Here is a 24,268-nt window from a genome sequence, read left to right as displayed (position 1 = left end):
GAGTTGCTTGGTGGATTTTGTGTGCTGTCTCTAACTACATTGAATAATATGTCACATACACACACAGAGTTAGAGGCTTCTATTTCAGTATGACCTGCTTTTTAGGGCAATTTTGGAAGTGTGGAGATGTGCCGGTATGACCCCCTGCAGGACAACACTGGAGAGGTGGTGGCTGTGAAGAAGCTCCAGCACAGTACTGAGGAGCACCTCCGAGACTTTGAACGGGAGATCGAAATCCTCAAGTCCCTACAGCACGACAACATTGTAAAGTACAAGGGCGTGTGCTACAGTGCTGGTACGTTGCCTCTTGAAACCTATTTTGAACTTGAGGTATGTCTTTAGCATCCTGGATAGTAGAAACATCATCTCTCAAGATCTATAGAAAGCCAGTGCCCCAAAAGAGAGAAGCAGTTCAGTATGATTGGCAGTTGTGTTAGATTACTGTGGATCAGAGCTAGTCTTTGACTCATTAGTTAATAATTCTTTTTTCTGAAGAAAAAAATGCTTACCATTCTTATTTAAGTTTATCTAGAGAATATCACATTTAAAGACAAATTCTCTTTGCTCAGTTTCTATAAAAAATATTTTTATTAGTGATTTAGTATTGATTTACAAAATGAAGGGATAAAGGGTGTAGTTCTATACCATTCCCACCATCAGAGTTCTGTGTTCCCATTCTCTCTACTGGAAACTTCAGTTCTCCCAAGGTCACAGATATGGACTATTTTCTTTTTAAAATTTTTAAAATTACCTTTACTTATTTATTGGATAGAGAAAGCCAGAAATCAAGAGGGAAGGGGATGATAGAGAGGGAGGGAGACAGAGATACCTACAACACTGTTTCACCACTTGCAAAGCTTTCCTTCTGCAGGTGGGGACCAGGGGCTCAAACCCTGGTCCTTGCGCATTGTAACATGCTCTCAACCAGGTTTGCTACCACCTGGCCCCTTGATTATTTTTCTACAACAATCTGTAAATCTGTATATATATATATATCCATTTTTCTCTATGGCCCTACCTCATCTCATACCTATTACTATATTACATCTATACCTATTACTACTTCCAAGTGTCCTTTTTTCCTCTTCTCTCTCCAGATCCTGATGGAATTGGAGTTCAGAGCCCTCTGGTCATTTTCCCCTAACATTTATCCCTTTCTGGGAATACAGACCAAAATTCTTTATGAGGTGGAGAAGGTGGGAGTTGGCTTCTATAATTGCTTCTCCTTTAAACCTGGGTACTGGCAGGTTGATCCATACCCTTATCCAGTTTTATATTTCCCTGGTGGGGTAGGCCTCTGGGGAGATGAGAGTCCAAGACATGTTGGTGAGATCTTCTGCCCAGGAGAGTCAGGGTGGAATCATGGTAGCTTCTGCAACTTGGTGGTTGAAAGGTAGTAAGATATAAATCAGAACAAAATGTTTAATAAAAAGGAACCAAAAAAGTTGGACTAGAACAAGGGAGATAATTCAGTTGGTACAGCTTGGAACTAGTTTCCACTTCAGTCCACTGTGTTGTGGGTATCAAGTGGTACCTTCTCTCTCTCACACTCTCTTTCATGTGAAACTCACTTTCTCTACCTCTTATGAAGGAGATAAATTTTTAAAAATGTTTTTATTTAATTTATTTATTTTAGACAGAGATTTAGGCAGAGATAGAAATTGAGAGGGGGGAAGGAGAAAGAAAGATACCAGCAATACTGCTTCAACACTTGTGAAGCTTCCCTGTGCAGGAGGGGACTGGGGCCTTGAACCTGGGTCCTAGCACATTGTAGCAAGTGTAGGCACCACTGCCTGACCCCCAAATCTTTGAAAAGTATTTTTAATTTGATGCTTTTTTTCAATATGATGTGAAAACTTAAAACTTTTCTGTGTAATACTTTTAGACTAAAAAAATGTGGTCTTAACTGTATCACTTTTAACTTATAATCAAACTGTCTTTTTTTTTAGGTTTAGTTTCTTTTAAATTTTATTAGTGACTTAATATTGATTTACAAAATTATAAGATAACAGGGTATAATTCTGTACTGTTCCTACCATCAGCATTCTGTATCCCCATTCCTTCCATTGGAAGCTTCAGTGGTTTTCCCAAGTTTGCAGATTTGAGTTGACTATTTATATAAATGCCTGTCTATATTTATATATATTTGCCACTACCCTTTTTCCCCAATGGCCCTACCTTCTCTTTTTTCCCTAGCCACACCTACACCTGTTACTACTTCTGGATGTTCTTCCATTTTTCCTCTTCTCTCTCTGGGTTCTGATAGAGTTAGAATTCAAGAGTCCTCTGGTCATCTTCACCTAACATTTCTCCCTCTCTGGGAGTATGGGCCAAAATTCTCATGGGGAACAGAAGGTAGGAGTTCTGGCTTCTGTAATTGTTTGTGGACATGGGTGTTGGCAGGTCAATCCATACCTCCAGCCTGCTTCTTTCTTTCCCTAGTAGGGTAGAGCTTTGAAGAGGTGAGTCACGTTCCAGGACACATTGGTGAAGTCTTCTGCCCAGGGAAGTCAGGATGGAATCATGATAGAATCTGCGATTTGGTGGCTGAAAAGCAGTAAAGTATAAAGCAGGACAAAATGACTAATGAACAGGAACCCGAAAGTAGGAATAGAGTGGATGAGAATAGGGATATTAGGGTAGAAGAGCCGAGGAAGTCTATTCTAGCTATGTTCCTAGGGGCCCATGACTTACATAATTTTTGCTTGAGTTTGCTAGGTAACATGAAGATGGACAAAAATATTGTCTGGGGAGAATATGTCAGAGTTGAGAAAATAGAAAGCTGGATTACAGTAGAGAGTAGTTTCCAAATTTGAAGAAAATCTGTGAATAAAATTAACTGTTTACTTCATCCACTGACCCAGGGCCCATGTATATTAATATTTAGCACAGGAGCTAAATATGTAATCTCTGCATCCTTGTTGGTCTGAGCTCGCACTTCATGGTCACAGCTGGGAACATTATAGGCTGCATTCATTTTAGGACTAGTGTTCCTTGAATGGCAGGGTAAAGTGACCCATCCTCCCATCAGACAGTGGGGAAGTTCCTATCATTGCTACTTTATGGGGAGGACAAGTTCCTGGCATGGTCTATGAGAGGGCTTATTATGACGTCCTGATGGAAGTGACCAGTGATGGTGGAGAGAGGCATCTATTAGAGATCTAGGCCTATCATATATATGTGGGAATCCAAGGATTCCCTGACTATGGCCCCAGATGTTGGGGTGGTCTTTGGTATTGACCAAAAAATGCCATCATTCAATGACCCAGTCTCTTACCCCTGGTTTTTGTAGTCTTTTATCTGTTGAGCATAAACCATTCAGTGTCATGTACTGTATTCAAACCAGTAATAGGTTTATGGGGTCTGCTTTCTTTGGGCCCTTTTACTAGATTGCCAGGCTTATTTGCTCTAAGTCTGACTGGTTAGAGAAGTTATGATAGACTGGTTAGAGAAGTTAAGATACTTTCTTTAGGCCCTTCTACTAGGATCCTAGGCTTACTAGGTCTAAGTCTAATCACAGAAGGTTTTTAAGCACTTACACTTTGAATTATATAATTTCCCCTTGCTTATGGATACATGTACATCAGTACCCAGTACCCTAAGCCCTAGTTAGGCACAGTATTTTGGGGGGTTTAGATTTTGTTTTTGTATTACTAGGTGAATTAACTTAGTGCTTTGCATAATACCACTATTAAGAGACCCCTCTGGTTGCTGGTTTTTTCCTTTATTTGGGGGAGCTAGATTGAGGGAAGAGGAAGAAACAAGAGGAGAGGGAGAGACACTTCAGTACAACTCACCTGTCCACGAGTTCCCCTAGTGCCCTCCATGCCATGTGGGGCTGGAGCTCAAACTTTCAGCCTTGTGCGTGGCCAGCTGCACTGTAGGAAAAGCTATCTTCTGGTTCCTAACACTCAATTTTTCTACCCTTTTGGGCCTTTTATGTATACTCATTTTCTGATAGTTAATTATTAAAATATAGCAGTGTAAAATATCATGCTCCCATTTGTATGTTAAAAGGTCGGCGTAACCTAAGACTAATTATGGAATATTTACCGTACGGAAGTTTACGAGACTATCTTCAAAAACATAAAGAACGGATAGATCATAAAAGACTTCTGCAGTATACATCTCAGATTTGCAAGGTACCTAATATCCTGGCTATTTGTTAAAGAAGAGATAAATTAAAGGAATTGTTTCAAAAACTCTCTAGGGCTTTTCATGAATAATTCAATGGGGTTATAGAAGAAAGGCCATTTAAATTGTTCAGGTTTCTGAAACTACCTAAAAGAACTATGTCATTTTATCTGTAGGGGATGGAGTATCTTGGCACAAAAAGGTATATTCACAGGGATCTGGCAACAAGGAATATATTGGTGGAGAATGAAAACAGAGTTAAAATAGGAGACTTTGGGTTGACTAAAGTTTTGCCGCAAGACAAAGAATACTACAAAGTGAAAGAACCTGGTGAAAGCCCCATATTCTGGTGAGTATATTTTAGTAAACTAAAGTAAAACTTTAGAACAGACTTGAAATTTAGGTTTTTTTTTTTACTGTTAATCATTTATCTTTTTTTAAAAAAAATTTAATTATCTTTTATTTATTGGATAGAGACAGCCAGAAATTGAGAGGAAGGGGAAGAGAGAGAGGGAGAGAGACAGAGAGACACCTGCTGCACTGCTTCACCACTTGTGAAGTTTCCCCTTTGCAGGTGGGGACTGGGGGCTTGAAGTTTGAAGTACAAAGTAGAATATCAAAAATATGGTTCTAAGTTTAGGAGTCTTTTAGTATCTTGGCAGATTTAAAGGGAAATTTCTAAGGGAAATTTAAGAGAGATCTGGTGATGAAATTAGGAAAACAAATTCAGATGGTGAGCAAAAGAGGAAAAAGTGTTGGGGAATTATGATTAAAAACACAATCTCTTATGAACCCAGATAACATTCTGCAAAGACAGGAAGATTTTTTTTTAAATTTATTTTTTATTTAAGAAAGGATAAATTAACAAAACCATAGGGTAGGAGGGGTACAATTCCACACAATTCCCACCACCCAATCTCCATATCCCACCCCCTCCCCTGATAGCTTTCCCATTCTCTATCCCTCTGGGAGCATGGACCCAGGGTCATTGTGGGTTGCAGAAGGTGAAAGGTCTGGCTTCTGTAATTGCTTCCCCGCTGAACATGGGCGTTGACTGGTCGATGCATACTTCCAGTCTGCCTCTCTCTTTCCCTAGTAGGGTGTGTCTCTGGGGAAGTGGAGCTCCAGGACACATTGGTGGGATCTTCAGTCCAGGGAAGCCTGGCCGGCATCCTGATGGCATCTGGAACCTGGTGGCTGAAAAGAGAGTTAACATACAAAGCCAAACAAATTGTTGAGCAATCATGGACCCAAAGGCTGGAATAGTGGAGAGGAAGTGTTGGGGGGGGGGGGGCGGAGTACTCACTGAAAACTCTAGTGTACTTCTGCTTTCAGGTATATATTTTGCACTTGTTTATGGATACATGTGAACATATGCTCTCTCTCACAGAACCTGGTGTATATCTAGGTTTTGGGTCTTTGTTAGAAAAGTGAACCACCTGGGATGGAATTAGAGAATACTATGAAAGGAAAGGTCTCACCCGAGTAATGAAGTTGAAGGGTTGGCATTCCACACCTGAAGTCTGTGGACAAAGTCTGAGCTGAAGCACGTTGAGGTGGCAATCATTGCGTTGATTAGGTTGCGATCGACAGATGCAGTATTATTTGATATGGATTGGGAGAGGCATGCGGGAAAGTGGGCCCTATCCTAAGGTTCCAGGACTGGGGGAAATATAGGCTCTATAGTGGAGATGTGAGGTTCCTGCTGTCTTAGGGTTCAAAAAGACAATGGATATTTAATGTTATCATCACATTATTTGGTAATTGGGTTAACTTTGAAAAGTCCTTTTGTTAGGGTTTGCTGTATAGTACCCAGTATCTTATAAATAGCTGTGCCACTGGTTGCTTTTGATCTTCTTGGTCTAGGCTTTTGAGAGAGTCTGCATATCAAATACACACTCCTAGTAAAGTGTAGTCATATATATCACTAGTTAATTAATATGAGAGGGGGAAAATTAATTGTATGTCTCGAAGTTTTTAAAACACAGACTGAGTCTTTTTAATATAGACAGGAAGATTTTATTATGAATAAGCAATAATAAGAGAGCAGTGAGCATGGCAAGCAGTTTGCTAAGAAATTGCAACAACAGAAATGTCACTTTTTTTCTCATTTTTTAAAATATTTATTTATTTATTCCCTTTTGTTGCCCTTATTGTTTTATTGTTGTGGTTATTATTATTGTTGTTGTCATTGTTGGATAGGACAGAGAGAAATGGAGAAAGAAGGGGAAGACAGATAGAGGGGGAGAAAGATAGACACCTGCAGACCTGCTTCACCACCTGTGAAGCGACTCCCCTGCAGGTGGGGAGCCAGGGCTCAAACCGGGATCCTTACTCCGGTCCTTGCGCTTTACACCACCTGTGTTTAACCACTGCGCTGCAGCCTGATTCCCGAAATGTCACTTTTTTATATAACCAAGCAGATTCAACCCATTATACACTTGTTCTCAAGGTAAAAATAACAGGGAGGACTGGGCAGCACCATTTGTCACACATTTTTTTTTTATCTTAATTCATTTGCTAGTTGGAGTGATTACATCTGTGTGATTTATTTGGCTCTGACCACTGAAATAATAAACTCCTCCTAAGAAGGAGGAACCTGTTGTACTTAGGCTCCCACTCTCCCTTAGAAACTGAAGGACAGGAATACTTTCTTGATGATTATTCTCTGATGGTTCCAAAGAGATGGTTCTCAGGTTAAGAATCAAGGCTTGCTTGCATCAAAAACTGTCAAAAGTTTTTTTTTAAAAAAAAATTTATTTTCTCTTATTAATTTTATTTTTATTTGATAGGACAGAAATTTAGAGGGAAGAGAGAGATAGGTACAGAGAGAGAGAGAGAGAGAGAGAGAGAGAGAGAGAGAGAGAGAGAAAGACCTGCAGATCTGCTTCACCATTTGTGAAGCTTTTACTCTGTAAATGGGGAGCAGGGGCTTGAACCCAGGTCTTTGTGCACCAATGTGTGGACTTCATGAAGTGCATCACCACCTGGCCTTCAAAGATTTTTCAATACAAGCTTAAAAGAAGATTTACATACATTTCAAACTACCAAAGAATTTTTAATTTTATATTTTCTAATATAAATCTTATTAAGAGGAAGATGTTTTCCTTCATTTTTAAGGGAGAACTATTGTTTTAATTTTTCATTTGTGTTCTTGATTATGTGATGTGGGAAAGACAGCTGTGGAGATGAAGGGGATAATTACAAAGAACACTTTCATGAAAATATTTTCAAAAGAATATTTTGCAAGGGTTGGGGAAGTAGCACTGCTTTCAGAGAAGTCACATTCTCTGTGGTATAAAACTAACATAACTTTTAAAAATAAGTAAGTACATGAAAATAATATTTAACTAAATTTGAAAATAATATTTTATTACATGGTAAATTGTGTAGTATGGATTTTTAAGTACTCAAGTAATTCAGTGGCATGAGGTCATTAAGACCATCCATAGTCAGAAAGGATGTATAGAAGTGAGCAAACTCAAACTGGATTTTCATGGAGAGGTTTAATTGATGTGGTTCAGATTTTTATTCTCATTTACTACTCATTTACTCATTTATTACTCATTTACAGATCACTGTAATCATTCTCTGTAACAAGGATAAACTTAGCAGTCAGACCATTATATTCACAGTTTGTTGGCCAAAATTCTACTGTATTAGTGCTTGAATGAACACCCATTTCTCTACTGTGACTTTTTATTTTACGTTTTCTCTCTTATGCTACTTTCTTTCTGTTAACAAGTTCTTTTCTAATTTACAGTAACAAATAAAATTCACATTTTCATAACATGTTTGGGAACAGATAAAGTTAATTCTTGGTAAGATTTAAAAACAGGAGAACAAAAGTGCAGGTGTGCAGGACAATGTACTAGAGTTATGCTGTAGAAATGCCAGTGACATTGGTCAGTTCTTTGAAGAGAAGATGGGAAGCATGAGCTTCTGTGACTAACTTATTGTGTGGAAGTCGGGTAAAATGTTTTCTACTACAGATGATTTTTATGGATAAAAGTTCATTCCTGTATGTTGTACAGAATGAACATAAGGAATGCATCTTGTACAGTTTTCAAATGCCAAGTAGAAATCATTTCACACTCTATTCCTTAAATAAACTGTTATATATTTACAAAGTAAATAATTTGGTGTCAGGGAAAAGAAAGTCAATATACTACCTTTAAAAATTAACTGCTAGGAGTCCAGCAGTAGTGCAGTGGCTTAAGTGCAACGTGGCATAAAGCGTAAGGACAAGCGTAAGGATCCCGGTTCGAGCCCCCAGCTCCCCACCTGCAGGGGGGTCACTTCACAAGCAGTGAAGCAGGTCTGCAGGTGTCTTTCTTTCTCTCTTCCTTTCTGTCTTCCCCTCCTCTCTCCATTTCTTTCTGTCCTATCTAACAACAATGACATCAATAACAATAATAACTACAACAACAAGGGCAACAAAAGGGAAAATAAATTTTTAAAAAGTCAACTGCTAGGGAATTTGAAAAACAAGATCAGAAGAGAAAACACAAGTAGAACTTGAACTGGAGTTGGTGTACTGCACCAAAGTAAAAGACTCTGGGGTGGATACAGGTGGGGGGTGGGGGGCATACAGGTCTTGGAAAAGGATGACAGAGGACCTAGTGGGGGTTGTATTGTTATGTGGAAAACTGAGAAATGTTATGCATGTACAAACTATTGTATTTACTGTTGACTGTAAAACATTAATCCCCCAATAAAGAAATTTAAAAAAAATTAATGCTAGGGAGTCGGGTGGTAGTGCAGCAGGTTAAGCGCACGTGGCATGAAGTGCAAGGTCCAGCGTAAAGATCCTGGTTCGAGCCCCCGGCTCCCCACCTGCAGGGGAGTGGCTTCACAGGTGGTGAAGCAGGTTTTCAGGTGTTTACCTTTCTCTCCCCCTCTCTGTCTTCCCCTTCTCTCTCCATTTCTCTGTCTTATCTAACAATGACAACATCAGTAACAACAACAATAACTACAACAACAGTTTAAAAAACAAGGGCAACAAAAGGGAAAATAAGTAAAAAAGTGAAAAAAATTAACTATTAAATTATTGATTTGCTTTAAAATTAAATTAATTTAGTCAGTTTTATAGTAGACTAGAATTAAATTATAATGTAGTGGCAGTCCCTTGAAACTGCTCAAAAAAAGCTGAGAGTAACTGTATATGCAATATAAAAAACAGGAGTTTAGTAAGTAAACACACACAACAGAAACAAAAAAAAATTGTACCAACAACCTTGTACTTTTTGGAAGACTACCCCAAACCTCATATTGTATGTCCAGCTGATACCTTGATTTTAGCCATGTGACACCTTAAGCAAAGAACCAGGCAACATGTACCTAGACTAATCACATATAGAAACTTGAGATAATAATAAATTTGCAATTTTTAAGCAAAGAAAAGGTTTTTTTAAATTATTTTCCCTTTTGTTGTCCTTGTTTTATTATTGTAGTTATTGTTGTTGTTGGATAGGACAGAAAGAAATGGAGAGAAGAGGGGAAGACAGAGAGGGGGAGAGAAAGACACCTGCAGACCTGCTTCACCAGTGACTCCCATGCAGGTGGGGAACCGGGGGCTCCAACAGGGATCCTTACACCGACAGGTCCTTGTGCCTTGCGCCACCTGCACTTAACCCGCTGTGCTACCGCCCAATCCCCAAGTTATTATTATTATTATTATTTGTATTTTACCTGTGAAAAGATCAGGCTATTCTTTTAGTTCTTAGAAGATACTTTTGTGTTACCTATAGAGACAAAAATAATTAAGAAAATTTCCTTTTGTGTGTCAGAGGTTCTCAAGAACATCAGGTTTGGTCATTCACTAGAATAACTCATAGAACTCAGTATACAGTCATACTTAGCACTAGAGCTCACTGTAAGGATATCAGCCAAAGGAAAGTCAGCAAAAGTTAAAGGAGACTGGGGTGATATTTGGAGAAAACCAAACATGTTTCAAGGCTTCTGTCTTAATGAAGTCATATGGGATACACTTAACTCCCCAAGTGGTGAAGTGTGACGATGCCTGTGAATTGTATACTACGGAAGCTCATTAGAGAGCTTATTGGGGCAGGTCACAGAGATACTCTCTGCCTGCCCAGATTCCAGACCCCCTAGAGGAAAGCAGGTGTTTAGCAAAAACAGTTTAGGTTTCCTGTCATACTATTTTCATTTAAGAAATCGTAGAAAACTATCCTAAAATTTGATTGCCCAGGTATCAGTTAAGTGCCGACTGTGTGAGCAGGTCTGAAGCTTCATGCACGCCATCTTCTATTCTGTATGACTTTTTCTTTTTAATTTAATGATTGGTAGATGAAATTTTAAAAAATGACCCATCAGGTAACTGACTTCTAAATGCTTTCTGATACTACAGGTATGCTCCAGAATCCCTGACGGAAAGCAAGTTTTCTGTGGCCTCAGATGTCTGGAGCTTTGGAGTAGTTCTGTATGAACTTTTCACTTACATTGAGAAGAGTAAAAGCCCACCAGCGGTCAGTATGCTTTTTGTTTACTTTAAACATTTAAAACAGTAATCTCCCTGTGGCTCATTCACCGACCTCCTATTGCTAATTTACAGAGCAGTGTTCAACACAATAACCCCAGCTTTATTCCTGAAATTCACCTAGCTTTTTAAAAAGTTAGGGCTGAAGTATACTCCACAACTTTGATCTCAGGGATACTTCAGAGACCTAGTGGCAAGGTAGAGAAAATAAAAAGTGAATACATCTAACTGGAAGCAAAAGAAACATCCTCCCAGGAAGATATACAAATGGCTAAAAGGCGCATGAAAAACTGCTCATCATTATGTACTGTCAAAAAAGGCAAACCAAGGTCAGCCTGAGTTAGCACTTCACATCTGCAAGAATGTGTCTGTTAAAAAGGACAGTAACAAGAAGGACTGGCATGATTCTAAAGAAAAAGGAATTGTCCTTCACTGTTGGTGAAATGCAAACTGGTACAGTCTGTGTGGAAAGCAGAGTGGAGATACCTCAAAGTAGTAAAAATATTATTATGCTGAGGAATTGTCCATCTGCTCTTAGTTTCTGTAAGGCCTTTATCATAAATGGATGTTGGAATTTGACAGATGTCTTTTCTGCATCAATTTATATGACCATGTGGAAATGGTAGATGCTGGTGAGGTTGTGCAGAAAAAGGGGCTCTGCTGTGTTGCTAGTGGGAATGCAAACTGGTGCAGCCCCTTTGTAAGACTGCATGGAGATTGCTTAAACAAATACAAATGGAATTACCTTATGTACCACTCCTGGGCATGTATCCAAAGGATATGCAAACACTAATTTGAAGGGACATATGTCATAGCTGCATTATTCATAATAACCAGAGACTGGATGCAGCCTGAATACCCAGTGACCGATGACTGGTGAAAGAAGCTACTACTCTGTGGTAAAAATGGAGATATTGTATCCTTGGGGACAAAGTGAGTGGAGCTGGAGGTGATTATGCTTAGTGAAATAAAGAGATGAAAGACAACTAACTACTGGATGATTTCACTCATGTGGAATACTGGAAATACTGGAATACTTGAAAAAAGAAAGAAAGAAACAAGCAAACAGTCTCTAGGACTTTGTGAGAACTAGGGTGGTTACCAAAGAGAGGATCAAAGCACAGAGCTTTGGTGCTGGGTGTGGTGTTAAACTGTGCAACCCTGCAGTACTATAAACTGTTAATCACCAAAAATACATAACATGAAAATAATAGTAAAAACAGATCTATTGCATGACCTAGCAATTTTACTTCTAGGTATCTATCCAATAGACATGAAAACACTGATTCAAAATGATACATGCAGGGGTTGAAGGTAGCTTATACCAGTGCACTGTAGACCTTATCAGACTGTGGGGCCACATAGGAACACCAGGAACTAACTCCATGAATGGTGGGATAGTGTTTGGGTGTCTTTTCTTTCTCTGAAAATGGCTATTGTGGTATTCTATATGTGCATGGCTCTAGTTTGAGACACGCGCGTGTGTGCGCGCGCGCGCACACACACACACACACACACACACACACACACACACACACACACACACACACACGTTCATTGCAGCACTGTTTATAATAGCCAAGATAGGGTAACAAAAAATATGTGATTGATACACACTTGTGTTGGAATACCACTTATCTATGAAAAATAAAAGAATCTTTCCATTGACAACATAATGGAACTGGAGGGGGTTATGCTAGTGAAATAAGGAGGAAGGGAGGGAGGGAAGGAAAGAGAAAGGGAAAGAGGAAGGAAGGAAGGAAGGAAGGAAGGAAGGAAGGAAGGAAGGAAGGAAGGGCTGATCCCCCCCACACACACACACAGGAGGTTGTTGCACAAGTAGTGAAGCAGGTCTGCATTTATCCTTTTCTCCCTCTCTGTCTCCCCATTCTCTCTCAATTTCTTTCTATCCTAGCCAATAAAAAATTAAACATGACCTCCAGGAGCAGTGGATTTATAGTGCAGGCACTGAGACCCAGCATAACCCTTGGTCAATAAAAAATATATAAGAAAGGAAAGAAAAAAATGAGGAAGATAAAAGAAATATAAATACTAGATGATTTCATTTATATGTTGAAAATCAAGAAATAAAAGAACTAGACAAAACCAGATGAAAACAAAGCCTTGGACTCTGATATAGACCTGAGGTTTCCAAAGGAGGAGGGAGAGTGAAGAGTGAAGAAGTCCAGTATCCTTGCTGAGGGGATCTCTTGGTGTTAAGTGGATGTGTTAGCACACATTAGAAGTAGAGTGAGTTGTGCTCTTAATATACAGCAAGTGTTGAAACCAATATGACCTCAGTTGTAAGAAAGGAGGCAGTGGGAGGGAATGTGGAATACTATTTAATATATCCCCTTAATATTATCAGTAAATAAAATAAGTTGATTCATTCTGGGGATTATTGTAAAACTAAAAATAAACTTTTCAAATGAAGTATTTTATGAGAGAGAAGATGGGGAGAAGATGAAAAAAGAGAGTGGGTTTTGGGGCAGTGCTCTGCTGAGGCATGAAATGGTGCTGGTGATTTAACCTTCACCCTCTGGTTCTTCAGGAATTTGAGTTTGTGCTCTTAACAGCTTGAGCTGTATCTCCAGTCGTATTGTAAACTTTAAAATGTAAAACTTCTGCTCCTTTGATGGTGTTTCTATAGAAGAGTACAAAAGAGAAAGTCAAAGTGTCTAGTTCAACCACTCAGATACAACTCATTTGACATCATGGTATACTTTCTCACAGGCTTCTTTTAATTTACACGTTTTATTTTGAAATTTCTCCTTCTGATCATTATTACTATTTAATAATGATTGAAAAGACCATAGGATAAGAGGGGTGCAATTCCACACAATTCCCACCATCAGAGTTCCGTGTCTCATCCCCCTCCCTTGAAAGCTTTCCTATTCTTTATCTCTCTGTGAATATGGACCCAGGGTCATTATGGGGTGCAGAAGGTGGAAGGTCTGGCTTCTGTAATTGTTTCTCTGCTGACAGGTTGACCCATACCTCCACCCTGTTTCTGTCTTTCCCTAGTGGGGTAGGGCTTTGGGGAAGTGGGGTTCCAGGACACATTGGTGAGGTCATCTGCCCAGGGTCATTCACATTGGCATCATGGTAGCATCTTGGTGTCTGAAAAAGCATTAAATATAAAGCAGAACAAATTGTTGACTCATCATGAACGTAAAGCTGGAATATAGCAGATGAGATTTGGGGTCTCCATTTTGGAAAAAGCTAGTAGGTCTATTTTAGGTACATTCCAAGGTGTGCATGGATTTGCTGATTTTTTTCCTGAACCTGACAGCTAACATCCAGGTGGGCCAAAGGTCTTGTCTGGGGAGATGATTTCTGTTTCTGACTTATATCACTTAACATGATTTCTTTAAGTTCTATCCAAGATGAGCTAAAAACGGTGAAATCACCATTTTTTTCCCCATCTCACCTACCCCTGAAGTCACCATTTTTAATAGCTGAGTAGTATTCCATTGTGTATGTATACTGCAATTTGCTCAGCCACTCATTGTGTCCTGTTCTTTCACTAATATAATACTGTGTATATTTTCCCCAATACTTACTGAAAATATGAATTGTAGCTTCTGGCTAGGCATCTATCATACAGATATATTTTCTGGATAATGACTTCCCACTTTTCATTCTTATAAGCAATACTTCAATGAGATAGTCTATATGCTTATGCATAAGTATTTACTTTTCCTGTCACTGTAGGGGAAAGCAGTACCAGACTGCATTTTTGATAGCAGTCCATAAGAGTATACACTTTATCATTTAGCAGTAGTAACCATCTCATTTTGAGCAGTTCTGCCAAATTGAGGAGGGAGAAGTTATATCTATTTGTATTAATTATACATTTCTTTTAGTAGTGTCATTGACTACCTCTTACTATGTATTTTTAAGTTTGTGTGTTTATCATATAGTCTGTTCTGATAAATGTGACTGAAAAGGACTTTTTTGACTTATGAAATAACGTGTTTCTAAAAGGTATCATACATACAGGAAAACATACTTTCCCCATTTACTGGAACAGGTTGAGAAAAACAAATTCTGCTTTATATTAAATATACCGCCCCAAAAAAGGTCACACAATGGGCTTGTGTTTTAGGAATTCATGCGCATGATTGGCAACGACAAGCAAGGGCAGATGATTGTGTTTCATTTGATAGAACTCCTGAAGAGTAATGGACGATTACCACGACCAGATGGATGCCCAGATGAGGTAAAGAGAAGAAAAATTAATGCTTGTAAAATTTCTTTTTAAGATTTACTTATTTATTTTTTTTAACCTTTTAAAAGTTTTATTTATTAGATACAGACAGAAATTGAGAGGGGACGAGGAGAAAGAGTGAAAGAGAGAGAGACATCCCTGCACCACTGCTTTACTGCTTACAAAACGTCCCCACTATAGGTGGGGGGTGGGGACTTGAACCCAGGCCCTTGCACATGGGAACGTGATTGCTTTGCCAGGTTTACTGCCACTTGGCAATTTACTTTTATCAGAGGTAGAGAATTGAGGACATGAAAGAGAAACCAGAACACTGTTCCCCTCTGGCTTGAGGCAGATTGAGCTTGGGCCTCCAGGGTGTCAAGCAGGCAAATTCTATGCTTTAATCTTAAGATATCTCCCTGGCCCAAGATACACACATATATGTTTAAATCCACAGTCATCACTCATTTTCTTTCTTTCTATCTTAATCCAAGAATTTGAGTTCATTTTTTGATCTGACCTATGAAATCTGCTAAACTTGTGGATACATAGCATAATCATATGACTGGATCTAGGTATAGCCGTGACACAGGCTTATATGGGAAAATTGAGTGTGAATTCTGCCTTCATGTTTTCCATCAACTGAAAAAATGCTATTTTGTGTTCATTGTAGTTTTGATTTTTCTTTAACAGATCTATGTGATTATGACAGAATGCTGGAACAACAATGTAAATCAGCGCCCTGCTTTCAGAGACTTAGCGCTTCGAGTTGATCAAATAAGGGACAATATGACTGGGTGAAAGTAACTAACTTCGGAGACAATTAGACTTACAGAAGAAAGTTGCATGTCTCTTATTGCTGTTGACTATTGCTACATAACTTATTATTTATATAATGATGCTGGTCAGCAAAGATGTGAAGATACCTGCTCAAAACCTTCAAAGATTAGTGAGATTTCTTCATGAGGACACCAGTAAAAATGTTTTGATGAATGATCCTTTGCAAAGAATGTCATCTGACGTCTTATGAACTTTATCATCAGCAAACACCACTTTTCTTTAGTAAAAAAGAAAAAAAGACTTTTTTCAACTCAGATTCTAAGAGGTGAAAAATTGTACATTTTGCAGTGTTAAAGATTTATAGACTATATTTGTACAGTTCTTATCACAGTGAATATATAAATCTTGGTATCGCGTGTGATGTTTTACACAAGGGCTGGTATTCATGAATGTTTATAACTTTCCCATAGTTGACCTAAAGTAACTTCACTATACAAAGCAGTTCAGATGCTTAGGTAATTGAATAGGGATCTTCAGATCCTTGTTCGTCTATCACTGGCCAGCAGTACAAGCACTTAGCTTGTAGTTCCATGTACTGTAAATATTTTCAAAGCAAAGGGAACAGATGTTTAGTTTCATTTGTACAGAAAATTTTCCTGACCCTACAGAACACCTTTTGAAATGTAACAAGTTTACAAAGATATAACATAATCTATTTTCCTATTTGTGTTTCTTGTATATATATGTGTGTGTGTGTTTTAAGTAGAATTATCTCTGAAATGCTTAAGATTGCAGTGAATCATCTCTGAAAAATATGAGGTTAAGAATGCCATGGATATTTCTTGACCTGATGACTGCCAATAAGATTCTTCAGTCCCTCACATTTTAAATGGAAATAAGTCATATAACAGTTCTTAATTTCTTAATACATTTTATAGTTTTCCTAAATGTAAGTTTGTGGAGATGCATAATGATTTGGGGGTTTTTTTGGTCATTACTGGGGCTTTCCTGCTCTAGGCCAACTTTTTCAGATAGACAAAGACAGGGAAATAGCTCACATGGCTAGTGCACTGCCCTGCCATGTTCAAGCCTGGCCCCCGCTGCATAGATGGAAGCTTCTGTGCTGTAGTCTCTTCCATGCTCTTTCTGCCTCTCTGATGGTCTCTCCCTAAATAAATAAATAAATAAATAAAGATAAAAACAAACAAAGAAATCAAAAATAGAGACAGAGATAGACAGAGACACCGCAGCACCGAAACATCATTCAGTGCGGTGAGAGCCAGCTTCAACCCTGGGTCGTGCCCGCGACAAAGCAAGGGCACTAAGTAAGCTGTCTTGCCAACCTGAGGTTTTTTTTTTATACTAACATATTTTAGGGGTTCAGAGATCTCTTTCCGTTATGAAAACAATTCCCCCTTTTAAGGATCTCTTATGTATAAGAGGTAAATCAGAATAAACTGGTGGAAAAAGTATGTCTATTCATTTTATTCAAGAATACTTGTAGAAAGCTTATGTTTGCCTTTAAGAAAATGAGAGTATATGTGTTTTCAATTCAGTATGAAGAGTTTTTCCCCTTCATTTTTTTTTTTGTGATTAATAGTGGGTTATAGCTGCACCCACCACCACAGTTCTGTGTCCCTACCATCCCACCTCCCAAAGATAACCACCATAGTTCTCATAAAGTTATAAAGAGGGTTTTTGTTGTTGTTTGGTGCTACTTCATTCTAGACACTATACCTAAAATATGGTGTATGTATGTGTGTGTATGGAAGAATAGATTTAGGCAAAGTTTAAATATTTGGTATTTTGACTAACAAGAAAGTTTACTTTCTTTGCAGTGCTATATGTTATTTTTTTGAAATATTTATCTTCCCTTTTGTTGCCTTTATTGTTTTATTGTTGTAGTTATTATTGTTGTTATTGATGTCATCATTGTTGGATAGGTCAGAAATGGAGAGAGGAGGGGAAGACAGAGAGGGGGAGAGAAAGATAGACACTTGCAGACCTGCTCCACTGCTTGTGAAGTGACTCCCCTGCAGGTGGGGAGCCAGGGGCTCGAACCGGGATCCTTATGCTGATCCTTGTGCTTTGCGCCACATGCACTTAACCCACTGTGCTACTGCCCAACTCCCTATATGTTATTTTTATTTTTTTAAAGAATTTTGAATAAATGAATAAATAATATTTATTCATTTATTTTCCCTTTTGTTGCCCTTGTTGTTTTTCATTATTGTTGTAGTTATTGTTGTTGTTATTGATGTCATTGTTGTTGGACAGAGAAATGGAGAGAGGAGGGGAAGACGGGGAGAGAAAGACACCTGCAGACCTGCTCCACTGCTTGTGAAGTGACTCCCCTGCAGGTGGGGAGAGCCGGGGGCTCGAACTGGGATCCTTAAGCCGGCCCTTGCGCTTTGTGCCATGTGCGCTTAACCCGCTGCGCTACTACTCAACTCCCCCAATATGTTATTTTTTAAATTTGAGAATTTTCATTGTTCCTGACAATTTCAATTTAATTAATTAATTAATTAATTTAAGAAAGGAGACATTAACAAAACCGTAAGATAGGACGGGTACAACTCCACAGTTCCCACCACCCAGTCTCCATATCCCATCCCCTCCCCCGATAGCTTTCCCATTCTCTATCCCTCTGGGAGCATGGATCCAGGGCCATTGTGGGTTGCAGAAGGTGGAAGGTCTGGCTTCTGTAATTGCTTCCCCGCTGAACATGGGCGTTGACTGGTCAATACATACTCCCAGTCTGCCTCTCTCTTTCTCTAGTAGGGTGGGTCTCTGGGGAAGTGGAGCTCCAGGACACATTGGTGGGGTCGTCAGTCCAGGGAAGCCTGGCCAGCATCATGCTGGCATCTGGAACCTGGTGGCTGAAAAGAGAGTTAACATACAAAGCCAAACAAATTGTTGAACAATCACGGACCCAAAGGCTGGAATAGTGGAGAGGAAGTGTTGGGGGGGGGTACTCACTGCAAACTCTTGTGTACTACTGCTTTCAGGCATATATTTTTCCCTAGTTTATGGACATGTGTGAACATGCTCTATCTCAGGGGACCTGGTCTATATCTAGGTTTGGGGACTTTATTGGGGAGTGGAACACCTGGAATGGAATTAGAGAATACTATGAAAGGAAAGGTCTCACCCGAGTGATGAAGCTAAAGGGTTGTCATTCCACACGTGAAGTCTCTGGACACAGTCTGAGTTGAAGCATGCTGGGGTGGCACTCGTTGCGTTGATTAGGTTGCGATCGGCAGATGCAATATTATTTGATATGAATTGAGAGAAGCATGCAGGAAAGTGGGCCCCACCCTAAGGTTCCAGGACTGGGGGAAATATAAGCTCTACAGTGGAAATGTGAGGTTCCTGCTGTCTTAGGGTTCAAGAAGACAATGGATAGTTATTGTTATCATCACATTATTTGGTAATTGGGTTAACTTTGAAAAGTCCCTTTGTCAGGGTTTGCTGTATAATATCTAGCATCTTGTATATAGCGGTGCCACCAGTTGCTTCTGTTCTCCCTGGTCTAGGCTTTTGAGAGAGTCAACATATCAAAGACTCAGCCTATGTATTAAAAAGACTCAAAGACTCAGCCTATGTATTAAAAAGACTCAGTCTGTGTTTTAAAAAGTTTTAGAGCTAGTTTAATTGAAAAATGCCTCAAGTTTTTTTGGTGGGCAGAATGAAAGTGAAGATTTTTGCATTCACTAACTTTAAACCCTTTTACCAAAGACAGATAATCATCTGAAATGATGCTAGATTAACAAAAAATACAGATATTTTGATGAAATTGAGTTATTAATTTCTTTTTAATAACTTAGTACAACTAAGAGATTCTCCCATTCTACTTTTCAAGTCAAAAGTAGCATATTGGAGGCTGGGCAGTCGCGCACTGGGTTAAGTGCACATGGTGCAAATTGCCAGGACCAGGTTTAAACAGAGCCCCTACTCCCTACCTGCAGGGGGCTTGCTTCACAAGCAGTGAAGCAGGTCTGCAGGTGTCTTTCCCCTTCTTTTCCCCACCTCTCTCAATTTCTCTCTGTCCTGTCCAACAACAACAATATAAGAACAACAACAATACAATAATAACAACAACAACAAAATGGGAAAAATGGCCTCCAGGAGCAGTGGATTTGTAGTGCAGGCACCGAGCCCCAGTAATAATCCTGGAGGCCAAGAAAAAAATATTTGATTTCAAACTTTTGTGCTCATATACTTAAAAGTAATTTGCTAAAAGTCTAACATTTTTTTCTTGAAACCAATGAGGTAAAATAGACTTCTTAAAAAACCTGGGATTCAGGCTGTTGTAGCGCAGTGGCTTAAGCCCAGGTGGTGCAAAGCACAAGGAATGTCGGAAGGATCCCGGTTTGAGTCCCCGGCTCCCCACCTGCAGGGGAGTCACTTCACAAGCCGTGGAGCAGGTCTGCAGGTGTCTTTCTTTCCCCTCTCTGTCTTCCCCTTCTCTCTCCATTTCTCTGTCCTATTCAACAACAACAACAACATCAATAACAACAATAATAACTACAACAAAACAACAAGGGCAACAAAAGGGAATAAAAAGTAAATATTTTTTTAAAAAAACCTTTAAAATAATTCATTTTTTTAGGTAAAAGGGAATCCATGTCAACATTCTTAAATTTTCAGAGTGAGATGACTACCTTATTGTAAAATTGCAAGTTTTTAAAAAGTTAATTCATGAGAGAGTGTCAGAATATTAGACTTGGTATGTGAGGGATCAAACCTGGGACCTCACCCATGCAGTTTCTATGCTCTACTCGTTTCTATGCTCTATCTCACAATCACTAACAGTTTTCAAGAAGACTTATTTATTCAGAGTTTGAGATATTTTAAAATTTAAATTTTGGTCATGCAGGAAAGAAATGAATTCTGCAACTGTTCAGTTGGTTCAACTCAACAAACATAATCACTGTAACAATGCTAATTAATATTGTGTAATGGTAAATTTCTTTGGAATTACCTAGTTCTGTAAATATTTCAGTATATTACTCTCTTTGTAAACATAATTTCATATCCATCGCTATGTGTTTAGGGAAGTAATCACATTTTCATGTTACTTTTACATAAGCTGTCAGTATCATTTCCATTGAAGACTGCTTTCAACCCAAATATTATGGTTTAAAGTGAAATTTTTTATCACAACTGATGTTTATCTGATTTTTAACTTTTATTTGAACAGTTTAATTGTGTGCTAGGTGTCAGAAAATTTATACAACTCTGTTCCTGGGTACGTATTTATTTTCCATGAGGTGGTCAGTTTATTGAAACTGTGTTCTTTTTTTCATTGTGCCTTTAGCATATTCCTTGCAGATTTGAAATATTGGCATAATAAGTAATCATCATAAGTCACTTCCTTTCATATTGTCAACTAAGAGAGTGTGAGTTACACATCCTGGTTTAGAGAGATTTAGAGAAAGCCTGTAATAATACTAAACCTGGACTTTTGCTTTACTTTATCACAGTTATTAGGTTTTACTGTTATATATATATATATATATATATATATATATATATATATATATTAGGTTTTGCTTTATTAGGTTAAGAAATTAATTTCTGTTGTGCTTATATCAAATGTTACTGCTTAGATGGTGGAAGCTTTACATAGAGTTTGTTCTTTTCCATACTTACAAATTCTAAGGTCTAATGGAAAGATCTTTAGTAGGTCATGCTGGGACACTCAAGAATTACTGGAAGTAGGGTGTCTACTGCATTGTTTATAAAGAGTACATGGTGGAAATCCTAGAAGCATTTCTTTAAAAATCAGAAGTCCAAGTCTAGCCTCAGATGGTAGTGCAATGCTGCTTGCCTCCTGAATGCAAATGCTCAAATCCTCTTCCTTCTTGAATCCACCAGCTTTGGGGATTAGGGGTGGGAAGGGCTGTAAAAATTTACAAATCACCTTTGCCCTTTTGGGTACTCTGTGCTGTTCCTCTGCTGTTTATATGTGCTGCAAGTTTATTGTGTGATATCTTTGAATCCCCTCCTTTGTAGCTCCTTTCCTACTGGCTTGGAAATCTTGTTTCCATTCAGAGATGCCAGGATCTGAAGAGACTTCTTGGGGAGGACCAGCCTACACTGCCTTCATTAACTAGCAGATTTGTATTCTTTGGTTTTGTATTTAATTTTGCTTTTTAATACCTATAGAACAGGGAACCTGCTTATTTATGCTATTTATTGGAGTTAAGTGAGTCAGCTTTGAGCAGCATGACCTGAGGTAGCTTTTAGATCTTTTGGCAAGTAATACACAGAACAAGGTGGTAAGGAAAATATGGTATAAGCAGGAGGTTATAGAGATCAGGAAGCTTGAGAAGACAAATTGTCAGCTGTGTTATCAGGAAAATGGAAAATAAAATTGTGATTTTCTTTTCTGTCACTAATATTGTTGCTGGGACTCCTGGGGTTTGGTGCCTGTACTATGCTACTGCTCCTGGCTTTTTAAAATTTATTTATTTATTTTTTTATAGAGGATAAAAGTGGAGAGCAAGACCGAAGGGAGATACCTGCAGCACTGTTTTGTTTCTTGTGAAGCTTCTACCCTGCAGGTGGCGGCGGGGGGTGGGTCGGGAAGGGCCTCAAACCTGGTTCTCTTTGCATGGTTACATGTATTTTCAACCAGGAATGCCACCTCCCAGGCCTGAAATTTGGGTCTTGAAACAGTTCTGTTACCCAGCTCTTGAAAACATATCAAACAAATAAGGTAAGTTTGCTATTTTCTTTTTCCTTTTTATTTCCACTAAAGCTGCATGGAAACAAGAATTTTAGTTTTGTTCACTAATGGCATATGCTCTTCATGTTGTAAGACACTTGAAAATGGGTATCCATCTGTGCTGGCCGTTATCAATCACCCTAAAGTTTACTGAGTCCAAAATTTGCATTCAGAATGGCATGTTGCCTTGACAGCTAGTGACATGGGGAGAGGCTGATACGACCTAACCACAAGTTCTGCTCCCTGCTCTGCTCCCACAGATGGAGCATCTACCTCAGTATCCTTCTTCACTTGGAGGCCCAGGTGCAATTCCTCTCATCTCTGTGGAGTGGTAGGTGTTATTTCTCCACCAGACCCAGAGTTCAGAGACATCAGTTCCCTCCTCTCATGGATACTGAGGGTATACTCCCTCTTTGGAGCCTACAAGGGCTGCTTGACACAGCTGGACACTCTTCTCGGAGCTCCCATGAGCCTTCTTGCCATGGACTGTGAGTATCTGTGATGAATAAACTGCTGGTAGCCTTCTGTGTCTTTTGTCACATGTTGAATGCAGTGTGTGGCCATTCCACTAACTCTGATATGGAAATCCCTCTCCAACAACAGGGTGAAGAGAAAACTGGAATAGTGGCCTCATAAACTAGACAGGTTCAGTCATGGCTGAGGCCTGCCCGCCTTATCCAACCGCTCTCAACTCTGGATATTTCATGATACGGCAAATTTGGGTCACTGAGACAGGACCACTCCAGACTTGTGCTGAGAGCACACACTGTACCTTTGTTGACTTTGCCCTCTCTTTCTACCACAGTTTTTTTTTTTTTCATCCACTAGAAATTTTCAAAAGCAGATTTTGTTGGGGGTGGGGAAGGGGATTAATGGTTTACAGTAATTATAGTTGTTTATATGGGTGTTAAATTTCTGTTTTCTGCAAAACACCCTCACCCTCAGCCTAGGTTCTCCACCTGAAAGCTCCCCCCCATCCTCCCCCAGAGTCCTTTGCTTTGGTGCGATACACCAAAACCCACTCCAAGTTCTGCTTTGTGTTTCCCTTTCTTATTTCTCAATTTTTGTCCATGAGTGAGATCATCCCACATTCATCCTTCTCTTTCTGTCTGATCTCACTTAACGTGATGTCTTCATGTTCCATTCAAGAAGACGTGCAGAATGTGAATTCATTCTTGGTAACTGAGTAGTATTTCTTATTTTTTTTTCTCTCCAGAATTTTACTTTTATTTTTAAAATACATTTAGCATGGAATTATCACAGAACAGAAAATAAAACACAAAGAAATGGAGTATTTCCAAATGCCTCTTAAGCTACATACAAAAATTAATGGAAGAGTATAGACCCAAATTATGGGAAATAGTTCCTAAAATTCAATTCATTAAATACATTTTGAAAGAGAAGTTCTTTATACATTTTCCAGCACACCAATGCGTTCCTAAATGTCCTAGTTTCCTTTTTAACTAATGGGTAAAAGATTCCAAATTTAGTTACTTTTTCTTAAATTATCAGGTTCGGTCTTGGTAAATGTTACCATGTCCCTGTATTCTCAGAGTTAGAAAAATATGAGCTCAAATTAGCTATGCTACCCCAAAATAGTAACATCTTAAGAGATATTTCTGGATAATCAGACAGATATTGCACTGAAGTCAGTAATTCTATAATTGATACTCATTTATATTGAAAGTTAATTCTTTTGTGAAAAAGTTACTACAAATAAACTTAATGATAACCTAATTACAATTATACATCAAAATATAAAAAAGTCACAGACAGAATAAAGAATAGATAAATTTCCACTCTGAAAATAATGAGTTGAAAAAAGAATAGAATCTAAATATTGGTACTTTCAAATTTTATGATCTATCTTAGAAGCTAGTAAATGTGCATTAAAAGATAACACTGCTAAATC

General features: G+C 38.7%; 2 protein-coding genes across 6 annotated transcripts in view; one reads left to right on the top strand and one right to left on the bottom strand.

Annotated features, from left to right (window-relative positions):
- JAK2 (Janus kinase 2) overlaps positions 1 to 17,095 on the top strand; it is an 85,879-nt gene extending 68,784 nt beyond the window's left edge. For all 5 annotated transcript variants that reach the window (XM_060199315.1, XM_060199313.1, XM_060199314.1 and 2 more), the window contains 6 exons: positions 106 to 295; positions 4,018 to 4,142; positions 4,311 to 4,483; positions 10,505 to 10,622; positions 14,742 to 14,855; positions 15,537 to 17,095. In XM_060199315.1, the coding sequence (XP_060055298.1) occupies positions 106 to 295; positions 4,018 to 4,142; positions 4,311 to 4,483; positions 10,505 to 10,622; positions 14,742 to 14,855; positions 15,537 to 15,644 (828 nt within the window). In that variant the 3' untranslated portion in view covers positions 15,645 to 17,095. The remainder of the gene's footprint in view (positions 1 to 105; positions 296 to 4,017; positions 4,143 to 4,310; positions 4,484 to 10,504; positions 10,623 to 14,741; positions 14,856 to 15,536) is intronic.
- LOC132540855 (prorelaxin H2-like) overlaps positions 1 to 24,268 on the bottom strand; it is a 256,765-nt gene that overhangs the window by 172,617 nt on the left and 59,880 nt on the right. The gene's annotated exons all lie outside the window — the stretch shown is intronic.

The sequence above is a fragment of the Erinaceus europaeus genome, chromosome 10 (assembly GCF_950295315.1).
Source record: "Erinaceus europaeus chromosome 10, mEriEur2.1, whole genome shotgun sequence".
Taxonomy (NCBI): Eukaryota; Metazoa; Chordata; class Mammalia; order Eulipotyphla; family Erinaceidae; genus Erinaceus; species Erinaceus europaeus.
Note: the sequence above shows the minus strand (reverse complement) of the source record. Positions and strands in the feature narration are given on the sequence as shown.